Source organism: Sus scrofa, chromosome 1 (assembly GCF_054392235.1).
Source record: "Sus scrofa isolate SSC_HxYL_T2T_F1_AM1 chromosome 1, Sscrofa_HxYL_maternal_Yorkshire_Landrace_v2.0, whole genome shotgun sequence".
In the NCBI taxonomy this organism is placed as follows: domain Eukaryota; kingdom Metazoa; phylum Chordata; class Mammalia; order Artiodactyla; family Suidae; genus Sus; species Sus scrofa.
Window position 1 is genome coordinate 49476685 of NC_139383.1, and position 18187 is coordinate 49494871.

Consider the following 18187-nt stretch of genomic DNA (forward strand, 5'->3'; position numbering starts at 1 on the left):
ACTATAATCAATGAGCTCAGTAACACTAAATAAGTGTTTTACTTAATTTTCTTGTCTGTATCTTCCTATGATGAGAAAATAAACAATACACACACACACACACACACACACTTTTTTTCCCAATTGAAATGATGATAGTTTTCAACAAGTTGCTTACCCCCCAAGCATTGTCCTCTTAACACTTCAAGTTCAGTTTCTGTGTAGTTCCTATTTATCCCAATTGCTACTGAGCTTGAGAATTTAATTGGTACAGTCAAGTTAATTTCTCTGTTATAGAAATATGGTCTCCAAATTCTTAAGTTCAAAGCACATGCTTTCAGTGTGTCCTAGACAAGGAATAAAATCTTCTATAAGATTCACGCATTAACACAAGACCATAAAGCTCTTGAAAAAGCATCTTGGCTAAACATTTCCAATAAGTCAGTTTTTGACAAATTGATTAAAAGAAGTCAGAAAAAAACCATAAACAAGGGGGAAGTGATTGAAAAGTACTGTTCTTTAATATTTGAAATTGCATTGCTTGATATTATATAAAATTTAGTATCTCTCTAAGATGTGTTCTTACTCTATTAATAAGAATTAGACCTGTGAAGTTTATTATGTCTACTGGCATATTGATAACTAGTACATAACCAAGCCTCCCAATAAATTTTTAAATATTAAATGTTTTTATATCTATTTTATTTTAAATGTTCTAAAAACAATTATATAGCAAATAGATAACTGCTTATTATTTATGAATACTTGAAATATTAAGTTTGCAAAGGTAGCCAGTCCTAGTATTTTACTTATCTTTTGCTTAAGATAAAAAACAATTCAATTGAAAAGTTAATTACAATTTAATAAGGAAAGTCATTTGATTTAACATCCTTTTTTTCTAAAAAAAAATCATTGTTCTCCATTATATTTTTTACTCTTTTGGAGACACAAATAAATTGTCCAAGATATTATATTGTCAAAGATATTAAAATGTTCATGCTTCATACAAAAATAAAATAGATATACATTCTTGCTTGGTCCATTGGCTCAGGTATGTAATAGAGATTCTGCCTTACTGTGAAGGAGTTTCTGGTAGTGAAATGCCAAGTGATACAATCTGATAATATATGGCCATTTCTATGAAATGAAACAAATGCTTGGTCTTGGCAGGGCATTGTAGACAGTAGAATCCAGGGTTCAGAGCTCAGTCAAGCAGGCATTCTCCTGGTCATCTAAGAACAAGATAGACAAAAGCTGGGATGAAGACTTTCTCTCCCACAACTGCCTGGATATTACATCTCAGGAAATGAGGCAGTGTTTATTTGCCAGGATACTATGTAGCATCACGATTCATCAGTAGCATCATAATTCATACTCACTGAAGTGTTTAGAGCTAAGTTCAATTTCTCAGTACTTAGGATTCAGCCACCAACTCCCCCTTCTCATCATCCCTCAATACATATGGCTCACACTTGCACAAACACTGCTAGTATAACTTCTTTGATATAAAGTTTATCAAAGAAGTACAGGATTAATTAGTCCATGAGGAAGTTTTCTTTAATCTGGAAAATCACCTATTGCAGTAGTTTTCTAGGAATTAGCACCTAAAAAGATCTATCCACACTTGACATGAAACTGAGAAGTACAGAAGACAGTAGCAAGGGACAGAAATTCAAATTCCTAGTAGTTAGTGGCTATCAACTCATTGTCTATAGGTAGAGGAATTGAAGTAGAATCAATAATTTGATAGAAGTCTCAAGATTCACAATCAAGTGAATCGTAATGGCATTACAAATTCAATCCATTTCGTAAACATTAAATTGACTGTGTGACATTACTGTATTATAATACTCATATCAGGATCCTACTACCCTTTTTTCTAATTAAAAGGGTTAGTTTTTGATTTTCTAATGATTTTTAAAATGTGTGACCATCAGAATAATTTTACTATTTTGGAATTTGTTAGTGATCCATGTAACTCATTAGAAATGTCTATCAAAAATGAATCCACTATTATGTTCCCTCCATCTACAGATATATTCTGTTGAGTTACATTTTTACATCAAAGAATAGCTGACCATGTCCTTTTGATCAGTGTATTGAAATGGTGCACTCATAAATTTCATTTAAAACATCAAACACAGTTTTAAAAAGTTTTGAAAGCTAAGATATTTTGTAGCAATTTTGATAATAATATCACAATATTAGTGAAAATGGAAACATCTAAATACTCTTCATGGTGATCAGTCTAGGTCTTCATTTCCATGATTTTTCTATTTACAGAGCAAATAATATCAATGAAAGCCTTTTAATAATGTCCTCTGTGTATTCATGCTGCCATGGAAACCTTTAACATCACATAAAGGGTCAATTTTTTACAGCCTTTAAATTTTTTATAAATACAGCCCCCACCCACAAAAAAAGAAACAGCTTAATATTTGATATTTTCAGCATCCTAATGTGTGGTTTGTTATGTTTTTAGATACTGATGATGCAGGGACAAGATTAAGCAACTTTTGAGGCCATTTTGTATTGAGAGTCAACCTAGGTTCTTTCTGTTTGGTTTTCTTATTGGAGAAAGGAAGTTTATTTTATATTAAAAATGCTTATTATATTTTATTGTTATTCTTGTTTTTGTTTGGCTTTCTTTTCTGAAATATGTGCTGAAATGTGGGACCTTTGCCTAAATATTTCTCAAAGACAGAGAGAAAGAACTTGGCTAAATTTTACCTTTCAAAGAGTACCTCCAGATCTCTGGCACTCCTATGTAACACTGCACAGGAAAGCCTACACCTGCTGTGGACAGTGATTCTGTGTTCTAATACAAATTGAACAGTCTCAAATACACAGCAAGAACAAATATGTCTTTTTGTTACTCTCACTTAGTGATTTAGCACAGGGTACAGTAAAGCAAAATAGCTGTTACCCTTTTAGGGTAAACAGCTGGTAGAGCATTTGATTCTGAGCAGTTTTCTCCATGGCTTACATTCTTGACGCACTTAAAAATTATATGACAGACTGTATATAAACACTTCTTCGTAAGGGTAAAATATGGCAGATGCAAAGTAATTTTCTAGCCTAATGGTGAATTATCATTTGTGGATTGGATTAGTTTTTAGCAAGAAAGATTCATTTTCATTTTTCTTGTTTTGAAACAATTATTCAGGAAAAGAAAAATATAAAGAATAACAGCCTAACTACATAAAAATACTTGAGCAAATGAAGTGGTGGATGAAAATGTTCATGGTTTCTTGAAAGTAGTGGCATCACTTTGTGAACAATGGGATTACTTCATAATCTGTGTGGGATTTTTCTCTTTGGTTCTCAGAGTTTCTACTGGTTGATGTATATGATAATAATTAACTTATACATACATATTTCTAAGAAATTTTATATTTCTAGTAAAAAAAATTATAGTGATAACGTATGCAACTTAGGCTCTGTCCAGAAATGCCATGTTGTCCTATCCACACTAATGTCTAAAGAAAAAAAAAATTAAAAGCCTCTTGGACATCATAAGTCACTCTAAAATTGGGTCTCTAAGGTCTAATTTATTAAATACTGATTCCTAAAATTCTCTTTCTTAAAAACAACTGGTTTTTTTTATGTTTTTTTGCATGTGAAGGCTGCATTTTGGTGCATCTTTTTCTGGATGAAGTCCATCAATTTGCATAATAGAGAATTTCTCATCTTTCCATTGAATTTTAAAGTTGGACACTCTTTCTTTTTCTGGCTAGGTACATACGCTCTGAGAGGTCCATAATTCTAATTAACTTCTGCCTGTCTATCATCTCATCCAACATCCTCATACTGGTTGGACAGACTCAGACACATAATAAGGTATGACTGGTGATTATTCTGCTTATCATTGTGTGTTTATGTTGTGACATAAAGTTTGGTTATTGATAATCTAAACATTTATTCTTGATAAAATGGGGAACTTTTGACAAATTATTTTTAAAATAAAAATGTTGTTTTTGTTTCTGAGTAAATGTATTGGTTATTCCAGTTTGGAAATACATTCCCTTGGCTTAATTTCTTGGGGATTGAGAGGCTGTTTATAATAGTAAAAATATGTGTTTTTTAAACATTATATCAAAGGTCTATGAGTTCAAAGCCTTGGAACATCAAAAGCATGTTTTAATTTATTATCCTAATTTTAATAGGATTTCCTGTGTTTTGGTCTAATTTATTATCATGCTGATTCCTGAAATTCAACTATAAATTACTAACAAGTGTAACATAGCTCTTGAAAATCCACCAAAAAAACTTTTTTTAGGCAAAAATTGAGGAGAATATTAGATATAAGCAACTCTAGCTTTTATGTCTTTCAAAAAGTTTTTCTTAACCAAAAAGTATTTTGATACTTAAACAGGACTGCAGTTCTTTAACTGCATAACTGCTTTCAGCAGAATGTAAAAACATAGGTTGATTTATATGCCTGACTTGAGTTGTATGACCATGTTTTTTGAGAAAAGACTATCAGTCTCTTTACTAAGTGATTCTGAAATACATTCCAACAAACCCATAATGGAAATCTTAAATTAACTTATCCCAACCTCAAGGGAATTCTATTAAACAATGCTTTGATATATTTGTCGATCAATTTGGGCCTATACATTTCTTAATTTTTTAAAAAAATTTTTAAATACCAAAGTTAATAATTTAAACTTTTCCCTATAAGCTGTCATTTTAGAAACATTTGATGCACTTTTCAATAAGTTCTTTTGATGTATTAGATACTTGTAGGACACACATCAATATCAATGATTAGAGATAATCTGCTTATTTTGCAAATTTGTAACTCCTAAGATTACTGATTCTCACCCAAAGAATCTGATTTGGGTCTGGAGGAGCCTGAGAAACTGCCTAGGTGATTCTGATAAAGATTTCATCTTGGTCTTGACTCTTTATCACCCTGAGCTGCAGGGACCCAGTGGAGGGCAAGAGGAAATTCACTAACCCTGAAAGCTGAAAACAAAAACAAAAAAATATTAAGAGGTCCTGTAGAAGTAAAAAGCTCTTTCAGATATCTGAATGTTTAAGTTTTTTTCCCCATTTCTTTCCCATGTCTTTTCTTCTTAAAAAAAAAAAATAGAAAGGTGAGAGAATGTAAAGTCAATTAAAATATATTTCAAGTCCACCTAATGACTATTTAACATAAATTTTAAAAGAAATACATGGGAAGAGAAAAGTCAGAGGAAGAAAGGAGAAAGACCAAAGTAAGGGAGATGCAGTTGGAATTGGAGAGGAGGAAGACATGTGCAAAGTTAACCAGCAGAGGGGAAAGGAGGGTGGGCACAAGCACACTGGGGAAGGGAAGAAGGGAGGAGGCAGTGAGAGCAGAGGGGTGGGGATGGAGGGAAGATGGCCCTGAGCCCTGGGGAGTGAGTTATCACTCATCTCACCCGCTCCTGGCTGTTCACTGGGCCGAGCCACAGATCCCTTAGAAATGCTTCTTCACTTGTTCATACCTGGTCACAATTCTTTTACTGTTCATCCTTGAACCTCAATGCAGAACAGGAGAGTTTGCCTCTGAAGTGGAATCATTTATTGGATTTGGGAGCCAGAAAAAGTCAGGCTAGAGTTAGCTTGAGCTGATAATTTTAATGTTCGCTCTTGTTGTTGTTGTTTTTCCCCACCAAATCCTACCCTTTCAGTCATTTTTCACTCTCCAAACACTCTTGAGTTATGCCCCTCATTAGAATATGGAAAATGCCATGATCTTCAGTGGGAAATATGCTTTAAAAGCTGTTCTATGCTGTGTGGCAAAGTTTTTACAAGTTCTGAATCAAGTGGTTGAATAGTAGAATTTTCTACATGGTTTTTACTACATATTGTACTGGTTATTGTCTATATCACTGCTGTCCAGTAGAAATAAGCAACAAATGCAAACTATGTATGTAACAGTGATATTTTAGTAGTCACATTAAAATAGGTACAATGAAACAAGCTAAATCAATTTTAATAATATATTTAACTCAATATATTCAAAAGATGACTATTTTCACATACAAGTAATTTATAACATGTTAATACAATATTTATAATCTTTATTAAGTCTTCAGAATCTGATGTGTATTTTATACTTAAAATGTATCTCAGTTTGGGCCAGCTGCATCTCAGGTGCTCAGTGGCTACATAAACCAAGTGACTACTACATTGTGTAAATCTAAATGGTAATAATACCTAGAAATTTAAATGGTCTTTTTTTTTTTTTTTTGTCTTTTTAGGGCCGCACCTGCAGCGTGTGGAGGTTCCCAGTCTAGGGGTTGAATTGGAGCTGTAGCTGATGGTCTACACTACAGTCACAGCAGTGCCAGATCAGATCCCTGTTTGTGACCTACACCACAAAACGGCAATGCCGGTTCCTTAACCCACTGAGCAAGGCCAGGGGTTAAACCTGCGTCCTCATGGATACTAGTCAGATTTGTTTCCAATGAGCCATGACAGGAACTCCTAAATAGTCTTGAGAAATTACATTCTGTTTGCCCATCTTGGCTTTCCCAGGCTCTCAATGTCCTGTTTTTGTTTTTTTATTGTTTTTTTTTAAATGTCTTTTTGATATCTGCAAATAATATGAATATCAAAAGGCAAGATAAGTCTAATTTTACTTTTCTAATTATGAAGAATGGCTAGCATGGGCTTAGTTAAAAAAATAATAAAATAAAAGGTCAGCGTAGTTTTGTTTCTGCAGGATATATTCCATATGGTTTTGGAATCCTAGTGATTCTATTCTAGATAGACTGTGCTAATTTCTTCTGCTACAATGGATGCTTGTGGGGAGGGCTGGGTGGGAGGTGGTGGTGATGATGAAGAAAATGAGAAATTGTTGGTTTTCTCTCACACTATGTTAATTTTGCTTGACTGGCTCTGAGTAGATGATCTTGCAAGCCTAGGACAATTCACTTTGGAGTGACTTGGAGAAAAAAACGCAAAACACTAAGATTATATTCTCAGTCACTCTTAAATATCAGGTTTCCAGGGGAAATAATCATATATTTTATTATGATAAATGTGCTGAATTCAATTAAATTGAACTTACTTCATTTTAAATGTGAAATAGCAGTATGTGAAAAGCCATACTTTACTGTATTTGAGATTAATGATTTTTCAAAAAAAGAAAAATGCAAAGTGTATTATCTGTATAAACTTATGTTCTATATAAACTCCAGGGCAGTACTTTTAAAAAGTAAAATACAATTAGTGGCTACAGTAATTGTTTAGGTTCTATGTAGGATCTTAGCACTATTGTGGGCAGTTTGTAATTGATTAAATTCCTACCTTTGACTTCCCTGGTAAGTTTTGATTGATGCTTTAGCATTCCTTACTTGGAAAAACGGAAACACCTGAGAGCTTCTTGAACCGGTTCTTTGGTACTGCCTCCGAGAGCTGTCATGGCTAGTTTGTGTGAAAATGCGTATTTGATGCTGATGTCCAGAATAGTTTTGAAGTGTCCGACTGGGGTCTTTCTCTAAATTGTTTGTTGAATAATTGATTCAATTATCTCACTACGGAGTTTTTCTTCCTTGAGTTAGGATAGAAACAGTTGAAATAATCCATTGTTTAAAATATGATGTATTCAAATCTTTGAACTTTAGATTCAGTTGCTGGCAGCAGATAGAGTCAAATGCAATTTCTTATATCTCTTCTTAAAATGCAGCTGTAAAATGTAATTATAACTCCATTATATTTCAAGATATCTCATAAAGTGTCATTGCCCTTTGATTTCTCTGTGCATTTTAAATTTCAACCAGGATGCTCATTTATCACTTGAATGTTGTTTATTTTTAGAGTTTCCTTTGTACCTTAAAGTATGCCAATGTTTTTTTTTTTTTTCCCTTGAGGCATGTAGACTATTTTAGACCTACTATTTTGCAGAAAGTAAAGGTTATTTTGGAAACAGACATATTCAGAGAATGGTTTTCTTCATCACAAAAATGTGTATCTACCTCTTTCTAAAACACTCTGATATGATTTATCAAATCATATGTTTAATATGTCTTATCATACTAAATATTTCATAACATTCTTTTTAACTAATGGAAGCTAAATTTGGCAAAACAGTTGTTTTTTGTTTTTGATTTTTGGTTTTGGTTAGGTAATGGTGGCCACTCAAGAAAATGCTGAGAGAAAGCTTCTCCCCCCAACCTCACTACCAGGCTAAAATGAAAGCAAGCCAAGTCTAGATTCAATCAGACAGATAAATAAACATTTATTAGCAAATCAAGAGCAAAACATATTCTGTAAACTCAATGAGTCCCTGCGTCTCTGTCATTTCAGATACTTTAACCACACCTTGCATGCAGCAATCACTTAAGTTTGACATAGTAACAACCTAGAAGCAGGCTTCTGTGCTCTTATGGCAGCATCTTTCAATCAGAAATCCTCCTAATCCAATGTCTGGACACAAAATGATTGGGGATAAAACTATGTGCTTCATCTCTAAGAGGTACAGGATATAGGCTTCAAAGGAGTCTTCATGCAGTCCATTTAGAGTAAGAAGTGGTTAACTGTATCAGCTCATCTGCATATCCTCGTTGCCTTTATTTTCGCCAAAGGAACACGTTAATACATCCACCATAATAACTATCTAGACATTAGTTCATCAATAAAGATCAATCTTTTGTATTCACTGGATAACAGTCAAAGTGTTGACTGAGGATAGATCTACCTAAATCTCCTCTGTAAGACCCTGGAGTAGGGCCCTTTCAAATACAAATCCAGCTGACCACCTTGCTCTGCACGTTCCCACACAGCTCCTAGGATTAAAGGGTAAACTAACTGCCACATAGAGAGTATCATACTGAGGATACCTAAGTGATATAAAATAAACAGACATCCTGAATAGACATTCTTTTTTGAAAAACAATAGTCAAATGTGAGAGGGCAAATTTTAGTCTCAGTACACCTAAAAAAGTCTTCATTAACAGATCCAGGGAAACTTCCCGAATTACTTAGATGTACAAATATTTCTATATCACTAGTTAGAAGGAACTTCCCTCATAGTTCTTTATGTATGGATCATTGGATTACATAATAGGCTACGTCTTTTAATTCACTCATGCAGAAAGTACAAAAACTTTCTCCATTAGAGCACTTTTTAAAAGTCACATGCTCTACAAAGATTCCTTACTTCATCTGGCACTAATTTATTCTTTATCAAACATTGTTATATGTTTGTTATGTAGTTGGTGTAGAGATAATTAGCAAAGGTAGGCCAAACTAGAAGGCTGTGGTCATTCGAATGGAAGATGTTACTCTATTGTCAGAATTTAAAGATAAAATCTTGAATTTGTATACTTTAATTGGGTGAAACTCTAATTCACCTCTTTCTTCCACAACTTTCTTTTGCCAGAGACCTAGATTCTTCACATGTGCACATACATGCCTGGGCTCTGAACATTTATGTGTTCAGCTTCTGAGAAAGAAATAGTAAATCTGTGTTTCCAGACACCCATTTTGTCCATCCCAATACCCTCTGAGTCTGCCCTCCTCTTAAGAGTCGACATTCTCCAGACTTCCCTGGAGACACCCCTGTCTTGATGGTGAAGGTGAAGAGCAGACATTTTAAGCCAGATGGACTCCTGTTTCCGAGGTGTACTACCTTGAACCAGATACTCAGCCTCTCTAGACCCTGACGTTGTCGTTGTCAAGGTGACACAGGGTACATATGAAACACTTTGTGAGCACTCCTCAAACAGTTGTGTGACCAAGGCGACGTTGATAATTTTGACTCACATCTGATTCTGAACTTCTCCCTGAGCTTCAGATTTCCTCAGGTGCAACTTTGTGCTCACCTCTAAATTCCCCATTTGTGTCCACGCCCCACACTCAAACACATCGTGTATAATTTGTGTGTATTTTCTATACTTCCCAATGGAATTATATAAGCTGGAGCTCTAAGAGTTATCCTTGATACCTCCTTCCCCCTCATGTCAGTCATACCCCTGGGCCAGTGGTACCCTCACATATTTTTCAAATCCAGCTTTTGGCCTCGGTAAGGTATGAATTGCCTTCACTAGTCTACTGCTTCCAGCATCATTAGTCCTACTCTCTACCTTGTAGCTCAAGTGAGGAAGGTAAGTTCAAATCTGACCACTTCACTTCCCTGAGAAAATGTTTATTGTTGTCTCACCTCCCATAGAAGTGAATTTCAAACTGTGCTCAGACACAGGTGTTGAAAAATGTTTTCTTTATCTACGAAGGTTTCTATTCACTGATTTTCTTGGACTAATATATTGGGACTCAGGAATAAGTTTTAGCTTCTAAAACTTGAGAAAACCTCAAATGTGACCTGTGTTGACCTCTCCATTTTTGTTCGCTATAGCTGACTTTTGTTTTATCACACCAGCAACATGAAACTGCTCATAGGTGGTCCAAATCATGGTGGTTGCTTGTTTCTCACTCCCCTCCAGCCTGGAGCACTGTTACTCCCCCGCATCCCACTTGGTTTCCCAAACATCTTTATCTGGCACGTGCTTATCCTCCCATACTTTTCTCAGTCCCTTCTCCCTGTAGGAATCCCTCATCCATCCTCCACACTTTGGTTCACCAGTTTTGAGGCTCTGTGAACCCTGGAGCAAAATCCCTGTCTTATATATTATATTATCTATTTCCAATGAGATGATACACTTCTTGGGGCAGGGCTAGATTGTATTCATTCTTAAATTCATTGCCAGCATTGCCAACATAAAATAAATCTTTATCAAGTGAATGGGTAAGTGAATTTATTTGAATTCATCATTTAAGCTTATGGAACTAATAGTGGTACTTAGTTTTACAAGGATTAGGGTTCCCCACTCTAGATAGAATTCAAGCCAACAGGGTGATAAAGATCATTTTCCTGGGACCTGGTTTCAGCTAGATGTGATTGATGGCATGCTTTAAAGGCAATGTGGTTCCTGGGTTTTAGTTAAAGAGACTCAGAAACCCAACAAATGTGAATCTTCTCACTTAGCAAGTCATGTAAAATGTTCTTAACCATCTAAGAAATGTGCTTATTCACACTTTCTCCCATAGAAGTCACATTCTGCCAATAGTGTCCCAAATATGTGTCTATTTTGTCTCAAATGTGTGTGTGATCCCAAGGACTAAAGCTAAAGCTTCCTATTTAGATTTATTAAAGTCTCATTTATTGACTTGCTGTGGATGTTTGTAAAGGGATTTAGATGTAATAAGCTTATGTGTGATTCATTTGAGACCATTTTGAAGTACCTTGCTAATTCTGCCAGGGTCCTTTTGGATTCCTGAAAACCTTCATCAAACCAGGAGGCAGAATGGTAGGTTAGTTTCTTGATTTCCCCAGGCTCCTGACAGTGAACATTACTGTGTCCTCTTGGTTCAGGGCTCACAAAATGCGAAGCAGTATAATGGGAGGCACTCTTTGACCCTCTTGTCCCCAGACTGTACATTTCCAACTTTGTGTGGTAGGAGCCAAAGCTCACATTATGGAAGTCAACCTAAACAGAGGCGAACAGATCAATATGAAGAATGGGTTTGAAATAAGCAAAGGAGATGAAAGTGGCATGATTTGGAGTGACTGCCCTGGCTGCAATACTAGGAGCCACATAACCTTGAGGGACAAAGAAGCCAGTTTGGACTTTCAGAGTGTGTTCTTAGGTCAGTCTCCAAAGCTGGGCAAAACTCCTGAAAAACAAGCATTCCTTCAAAGAAGAGACTTGTGTGCTAGGAGTTGCTTTGGAAAGTATCAGGCTTACTCTGACTACTTTCTGTTCATTCATCCTCAGACAGTTGCATAGAAGTGTCCTCCTGGTGACTCAGGGACTCCTTGATTTGGCCAATCTCTAGTCTCTATCCCTACCACCCACTTTAGACTTGGCCTTCAGGATTTCTCATTGGAGGACCATAGTATTCTTCCAATGTTATTTAGCCTTTGTTTGCATTAGCCCTATTACTGTGCAAAAGATCTTAAAGAAAAAAACACCCACTTGATTAAGTTGTTCTCCTGCTTCTAACTATGCAATGGGTCTGTAGAGTTCATGAGATTAACTGCATGTTCTGAACATAACCCATATCCAGGGCTGCCGCTAGTGTATAAATTGACTTTGTGGGACATAAAATCACACTCTTGGTGATTATAAAAATACTCCTCTCTCAGAGTTCACTGGTAGCTCAGTGGGTTAAGGATCTGGCATTTTTACTGCTTTTTGGGGAAAAAAAATGGCTCATTAAAAAAAAAAAAAAAAAAAAGGCCAGTATTATGGCTCTGGTTACTGCTGTGGTACAGGTTCTCTGGCTAGGGAACTTCTACATGCCATGGGTGCAGCCAAATAAAAACTACTCCTGTCCTCCTCCTGTCTGTCCAGATTGAGGTAGCCTCCAGGGGGTCTTCTGCTTCCTCCTGGGTTCCCTGTCTGTGCTTTCCAGAGCATGCTAGCCCATGCGTGCTGGACCTACCCTTGTCTCTCGACTTACTTTTTTTACCTTTCCTGATAAACTCCTACCACTCTTTGTAAGTTGGCTTATGCAAATCATCTTTATGAAGCCCTCCAACATCTGCATAGCATGTGGTATATACCTCTAATTTTAGTACCAATAACTTTATTCTATAAATGTTCATTTGCTAACCAATCTTGCCCACTTACTGTGATTCTTCAGCATGGTGTTTTGTTTTGTTTTCTTTTCTTTTCTTTCTGTTTTTAAGTTTTAAAACCACTAATATTAGTACTTATTTTTTTCCCATGGTACAAAATCAATAAATGTTGAATGAATGAAGTTATGGCTCTATCTATTAAAGGAGGGATAATATTACAGCAGTAAATCCACTTGTACAGTGCAGGCTCTGTTTGGAATAATTTCAGCCCAGGTCAATTTTTGTGTTATGGTTGTTATTTTATGATGAGAGAAGGGAGTTGAGGAAAACAGCCAGAATTTATGGAATATTCTTGAGACCTTTATTTGATGAGATTTTAGCTTTTTTTTTCAATTTTGAATTTTTTTAATAGGTCTTAGAGTTTTTTTGAGGGAAGTGCTATATTGTGTCTGATAATACTGGGTCGTATAGTCTTTCAATATTCTAGAACCAGGATAGAACTTTACCTAGATGCAAGACTCTTCCTATTTGTCACAAATAATTTGAGGGCTCCCTGACATTCTGAGTCTAACCTTGTTAGCTTATAAACCATATGATTTACAATAAGCAATGGGAAATTGTACAGTGATTAGAACATGACAGGAAAGTGGGAAGACATTGTAAATAGTTCTCCATAAATCTTACAAGTGACTTGGTTTCACTTTTTACAGGGTCCTCTTTCCTAGAGAGCCAAAATATTTTGTAAAACATGGGTGCAGCTTATAGTGTCATGGCTGCTGATGTCACTCTTTTTGAGGGATTACTTAGATTTTTTAATTGAGGTATAGTTCATGTACAATATTCTAAAAGTTTCAGGTGTACAACATAGTGATTCACAATTTTTAAAGGTTATACTTCATTTATAGTTATTATAAAACATTGGCTCTATTCCTCGTGTTGTACAGTATATCCTTGTAGCTTATTTATTTTATACAATGTAGTTTGTACCTTTAAATTCCCTATCCCTATTCCTCTCCTCCCCCTTCCCTCTCTCCACTGGTAAGCACTACTTTGTTTTCTACATCTGTGATTCTGTTTTTGTTTTGTTGTAGTCATTTGTTTTATTTTTCTTTTTTTGAACCCACATATAAGTGATGGCATATAGTATTTGTCTTTCTCTGTCTGACTTATTTCACTTAGCGTAATACCTTCCAAGTTCATATGTGATGCTACATATGACAAAACTTCATTCTCCTTTATGGCGGAGTAGTATTCCATTGTATACATGTATCATATTGTCTTTATCCATTCATCCGTCAATGGGCACTTAGGTTGCTTCTCTATCTTGGCTATTGTAAATAAGCTGCTATGAAAACTGGGGTGCTTATTTTCATTTTCTTTGGCTAGATACCTAGCAGTATAATTGCTGGATCATAAGTACTTCTGTTTTTAGTTTTTGAGAAATTTCTGCTTTTCTGCAGTAGCTGCACCAATTTACATTCCCACCTACAGTGTACTGGGTTTCTCCTTTCTCCACACCCTTACCATTGCTTGTTATTTGTGGTTTTTTTTGATGATGGTCGTAAGTCAGATTTTATCTTGATGCAGGGATATCTGACAGAGAATTTGAGAGGTGGAATGATTCTCCAGGAGTATTATAGAAAGGTTGAAGAAAGTTGTCTGTTTTCCTCCCCTAGAATCAAATCAGTAGAGAAATGACATATTTCTTCCTATGTATGTTTTTTTTTCACTCTCCCTCTTCTCAGTACATAGTGTGAGCTGGTCAGAAGTGTGTCAATGAGTGAACCTAGTTGTATGATTATAACTGATCATGTTTATGAGAATTCTGAATACACTGTAAACTACTGAAGTCCTAGAAAGTCACATAAAGTGAAATATTTTAAATCACAGACATTCTCACAAAAATGAAAGTCCCTTGAGATTACATTATAATAGTGTTTTCAATAGCCCATTATGCTAACTTTTTGGCTCTATGTCTGTAGGTTTGAAGATAGGATGAAGAAAATAAAATTTATGTTGTCATTAGAAGATCGTTTGACCAAGGCAAAGTTTGTCTTAGTTTGAGTTGGAGTGGGGCAAGGAGTAAAGTAGAGAACTCCATTTGTAAATACTTCAGAATCTAATTCAGGGGTTAGAAAGTTGGGGAGTAAAGGCCATATAGTAAATATTTTAGGCTTTGTGGCCTATATAGCCATATTCCAGCTACTTAGTATAGCTGTTATAGCTCAAAAGCTCAAAAGCAGCCATGGATATAAAGACGTAGATGTGGTTGGATTTGGCATGAGGCCATTGTTGGCCAACCTTGGACAACTTTGAGTTTTCTAGATGCATCTATTATACATATAAATGGAAGAACTGAAGTGTCAGCTGAGGCCAGCCCATTTTTAGGTTGATGCTTTTATGTAAAAATGACTTTCAGTTCTGAAATCTCTACCCAAGGTTTTGTCTCTTGTGCCTGTAGAACTAGAATAGGAGGCCTCTGGCAGGTTCTGAAAAGGTTTCTGCAGAGATGAAAAGGAGGGGAAATAACTTTGAACTCATTTGGAGCAAGAACTAAACACAGAATTTTTTCATACATGGTGACTATCTATCTATCTGTCCTCAATGAGGACTACGCAGTATAAACAAAATTAAAATAAAACATGAATCAAATCATTCTCGACCAAACAGGGCATTTTATGAGTTGAAAAAGCTAAAAACAGCTAACAAATGCCCAGTGCATGAGACAAAGTTGGCTCTCTTTGTAGAAGAAAACTTCTTAAAGTACAGTAATAAATGGTAAAACCTCTGTTAAAGTCTCTGGTCTGACAGTATTGGGCAGAAAATTAGCATCTGACACAGAAAAGAGGGATGACAGAGCCCAGCTAATTCCTCCCCGAATTCAACCACAGACAGAGTCCTCTTTTCACCTCTCAGCCTCTGTCCTAAAAATTGCATTATTATTATGTATATTAGATTGTAAGCATTGCTATAGCAAACCTCAGAACTAAACACAAACACTAATGCCCATTACCAGGAAAAAAAAGAGCGTGTTCAAAGATTAAACGTCACTCTTACCTTCTTTTGTGATGCTAATCAGTTTGTTTTAAATCTTTAGCTTTGAAAAAAATGAAGTAGGCATATGATTGGCTTTAGGTCTCAACTAAGAGATTTAAGATTTATAAAATTCAAAGTGTGTAAATTAAAATACTTATAGTTGACCTAGCCTGCTAGCAGATTGAATCAAAGATCAAGGTTTCCATTCTAATAAGAAAAGAAATCATTAGATTTAACAGTAGAAATAGATGATAAAAATGATCATTTTTAATTATATATAATTTTTAATTTTATATATTGAAATAAATTTTAATTTACAAATATTCATGATGAGGCCCTGATAACATGCTCTATGTAAAACTGCAGTACACATAGTTTTCACCTATCTCTATGGTTGTGTCTGTGGTAGATGATATATCTATCTGTCTGTCTGTCTGTCTGTCTATCTATCTATCTATCCATCTATCCTCAATGAGGACTATACAGGATTTTGAATGAATCCTGTGTCTATTTTACATTCTTATTGTTAATTAAAATCTACTTTTATTTTAAAGTAATTTTTCCTAATGGATAAGAATGGTGTATATTCCTTTTACAAAAGATAAATTAGCTCCTGTTTTTTGGCCTTTTTTTTTCTCATATAGATACTTTTGTTTCTTTTTGTTAAAAATAGGAGCATCTGTTTCTCTGTTGAGAAACTTTAGTTATATATTTTCCTAATTTCCAAAAGAAAGTTACAAAGTCAATCCTGCATACCTAAGGAAAAGCTTGATAAATTATTTCCAAATTTAGTGGCCTTAAAAATAAATACATGTTGGTCTTCCTCACAGTTTCTATGAGTTGGGTATTTGGGCGTGATCTAGCTGAGCAGCTCTGCTCAGCCTGTGTCCTGGGGCTACAGTCCTGATGTGTAAGAGCAAGCCCTTGGAAAGCTTGTGGGAGCTGTGAGGTGGTTCAGCATTCCAGGCTCACCGGATGCTTCCCTTACTCTAATGCTGAAGGATCTTTCAGCCCCACCACTTACTGGCTCTGTGCCATTTGTCAAGTTACTTAACCATTCTCCACACATCAGCCTAGTGATCTTTTTAAATTGCACTCAGATGGTGACACTTGTCTGCTTGAAACCCTTCAGTTAAAAGAAGTGAAGCTGCTACTACACCTGAAACAAAATCCAAACCCCATAACATGGCCCACATCCTGCATGACCTGACCCGAGTATGTCTCCCAACTTTCGGCTGAGATTCATTGCTTTCCCTCGTTCCCTGTATCCTGATCACACTGGCCTTCCTCTCAAAACACTGTGGGAATATCCAGTGCAACATCAGCCAGGTGACCATAGACCTGGTTTGTGCCCATTGACCTGGAAGGGTTACCAACAGGCCACTCACACAACAACACCCATCTTTGTCCTGGCCAAGCTCTTTCCCTACCCCAGGGCTTTGTCTTACACACACACACACACACACACACACACACACACACATCTTTCATGCCTAGCCTGGCTTAGTTAACTTAGTGGCTGCAGCTCAAAGCTAATCTGTTCAGAGGCCTTCCCTAAAATGCCACTCCCTTGAACCAAGACATTCTCATTGTTTTCTCATTACTCTTTTCAAAGAACCCATTCTTTCTCTTCATAACCATTATTGTAACTTGTCATCTTATTTTTACAGTGAAGGGAGGGGAAATCATCTGCTTGATTTACACTGTGTACCTAGTACCCTGCACAGTGTCTGGCTCATAATAGCCGGCATCCTTCTTAATGGATAAAGGGAATGTCTAACCCTCTGCCTTTCTTGTTGCTGTTGCTGTTGTTTTGTAATCTAGACATGAGGGGGGATGTTATGTGGATCAAATAAGAACACATCTAAGACAGGGTCTGGCACACAATAAGCTTTTACTTAAGGTAAACTTCATACATAGGGAAATGTACAGTGAATAATGAATGCCATGAGTGTTGACCAACATGCACCTGTGTAACCAGGACCATGATTAAGTTGGGGAATGTTGCCACCTCCTAGAAAGTTCCCTGTCCCCTTTTAGTCAGCCTCTCCCCAGAGGCTACCATCATGTTGATTTTTGTCATCATACCTTAGTTTTGTCTCTTTTAGGATTTCATGTAAGTGGAGTCAGTTAATGATTTGTTGTGTGTGTGTTAGTAGTTCTTATATTTGCATTTGAACCTTTTTCACTTATCATGTTGTCTTTGAGATGAGTGTTGTGTGTGTTAGTAGTTAGTTCTTATATTACTGAGTGTTATTCCTTCGTAGAACTAAACTATAGTCTTTTTTATCCATTCTCCAATTGAGAGACACTTGCATTGTTTTCAGTTTTGTTCTTTTGTTTTTGGCTATTATGAATAAAGCTGCTTTAAATTTTCTGTAAAAGTTTTTCTTTTTTATGGACATGTATTTTCATTTCTCTCAGTTAAATACCTAGGAATGGAATTGCTGGGTTGGAAAGAAGTTAGAGTACTTCTAACAAAACAAAACTGCTGAACAGTTTTCCAAAATTGTTGTATAATTTCATACTTGTACCAGCAATCTACAATAGGTCCAAGTGTTCCATACCCTTGGGAACATTTAAATTTACATTTTCCTAGTAGATAACAGGGTTTAG

At 35.8% G+C, this 18187-nt stretch overlaps 1 protein-coding gene across 25 annotated transcripts in view; it reads left to right on the plus strand.

The window, feature by feature from the left end:
* The window catches only part of ADGRB3 (adhesion G protein-coupled receptor B3), a 732591-nt gene that overhangs the window by 586499 nt on the left and 127905 nt on the right, over positions 1 to 18187 (plus strand). For all 25 annotated transcript variants that reach the window (XM_021072833.2, XM_021072856.2, XM_021072841.2 and 22 more), the window contains one exon: positions 3717 to 3819. In XM_021072833.2, the coding sequence (XP_020928492.1) occupies positions 3717 to 3819 (103 nt within the window). The remainder of the gene's footprint in view (positions 1 to 3716; positions 3820 to 18187) is intronic.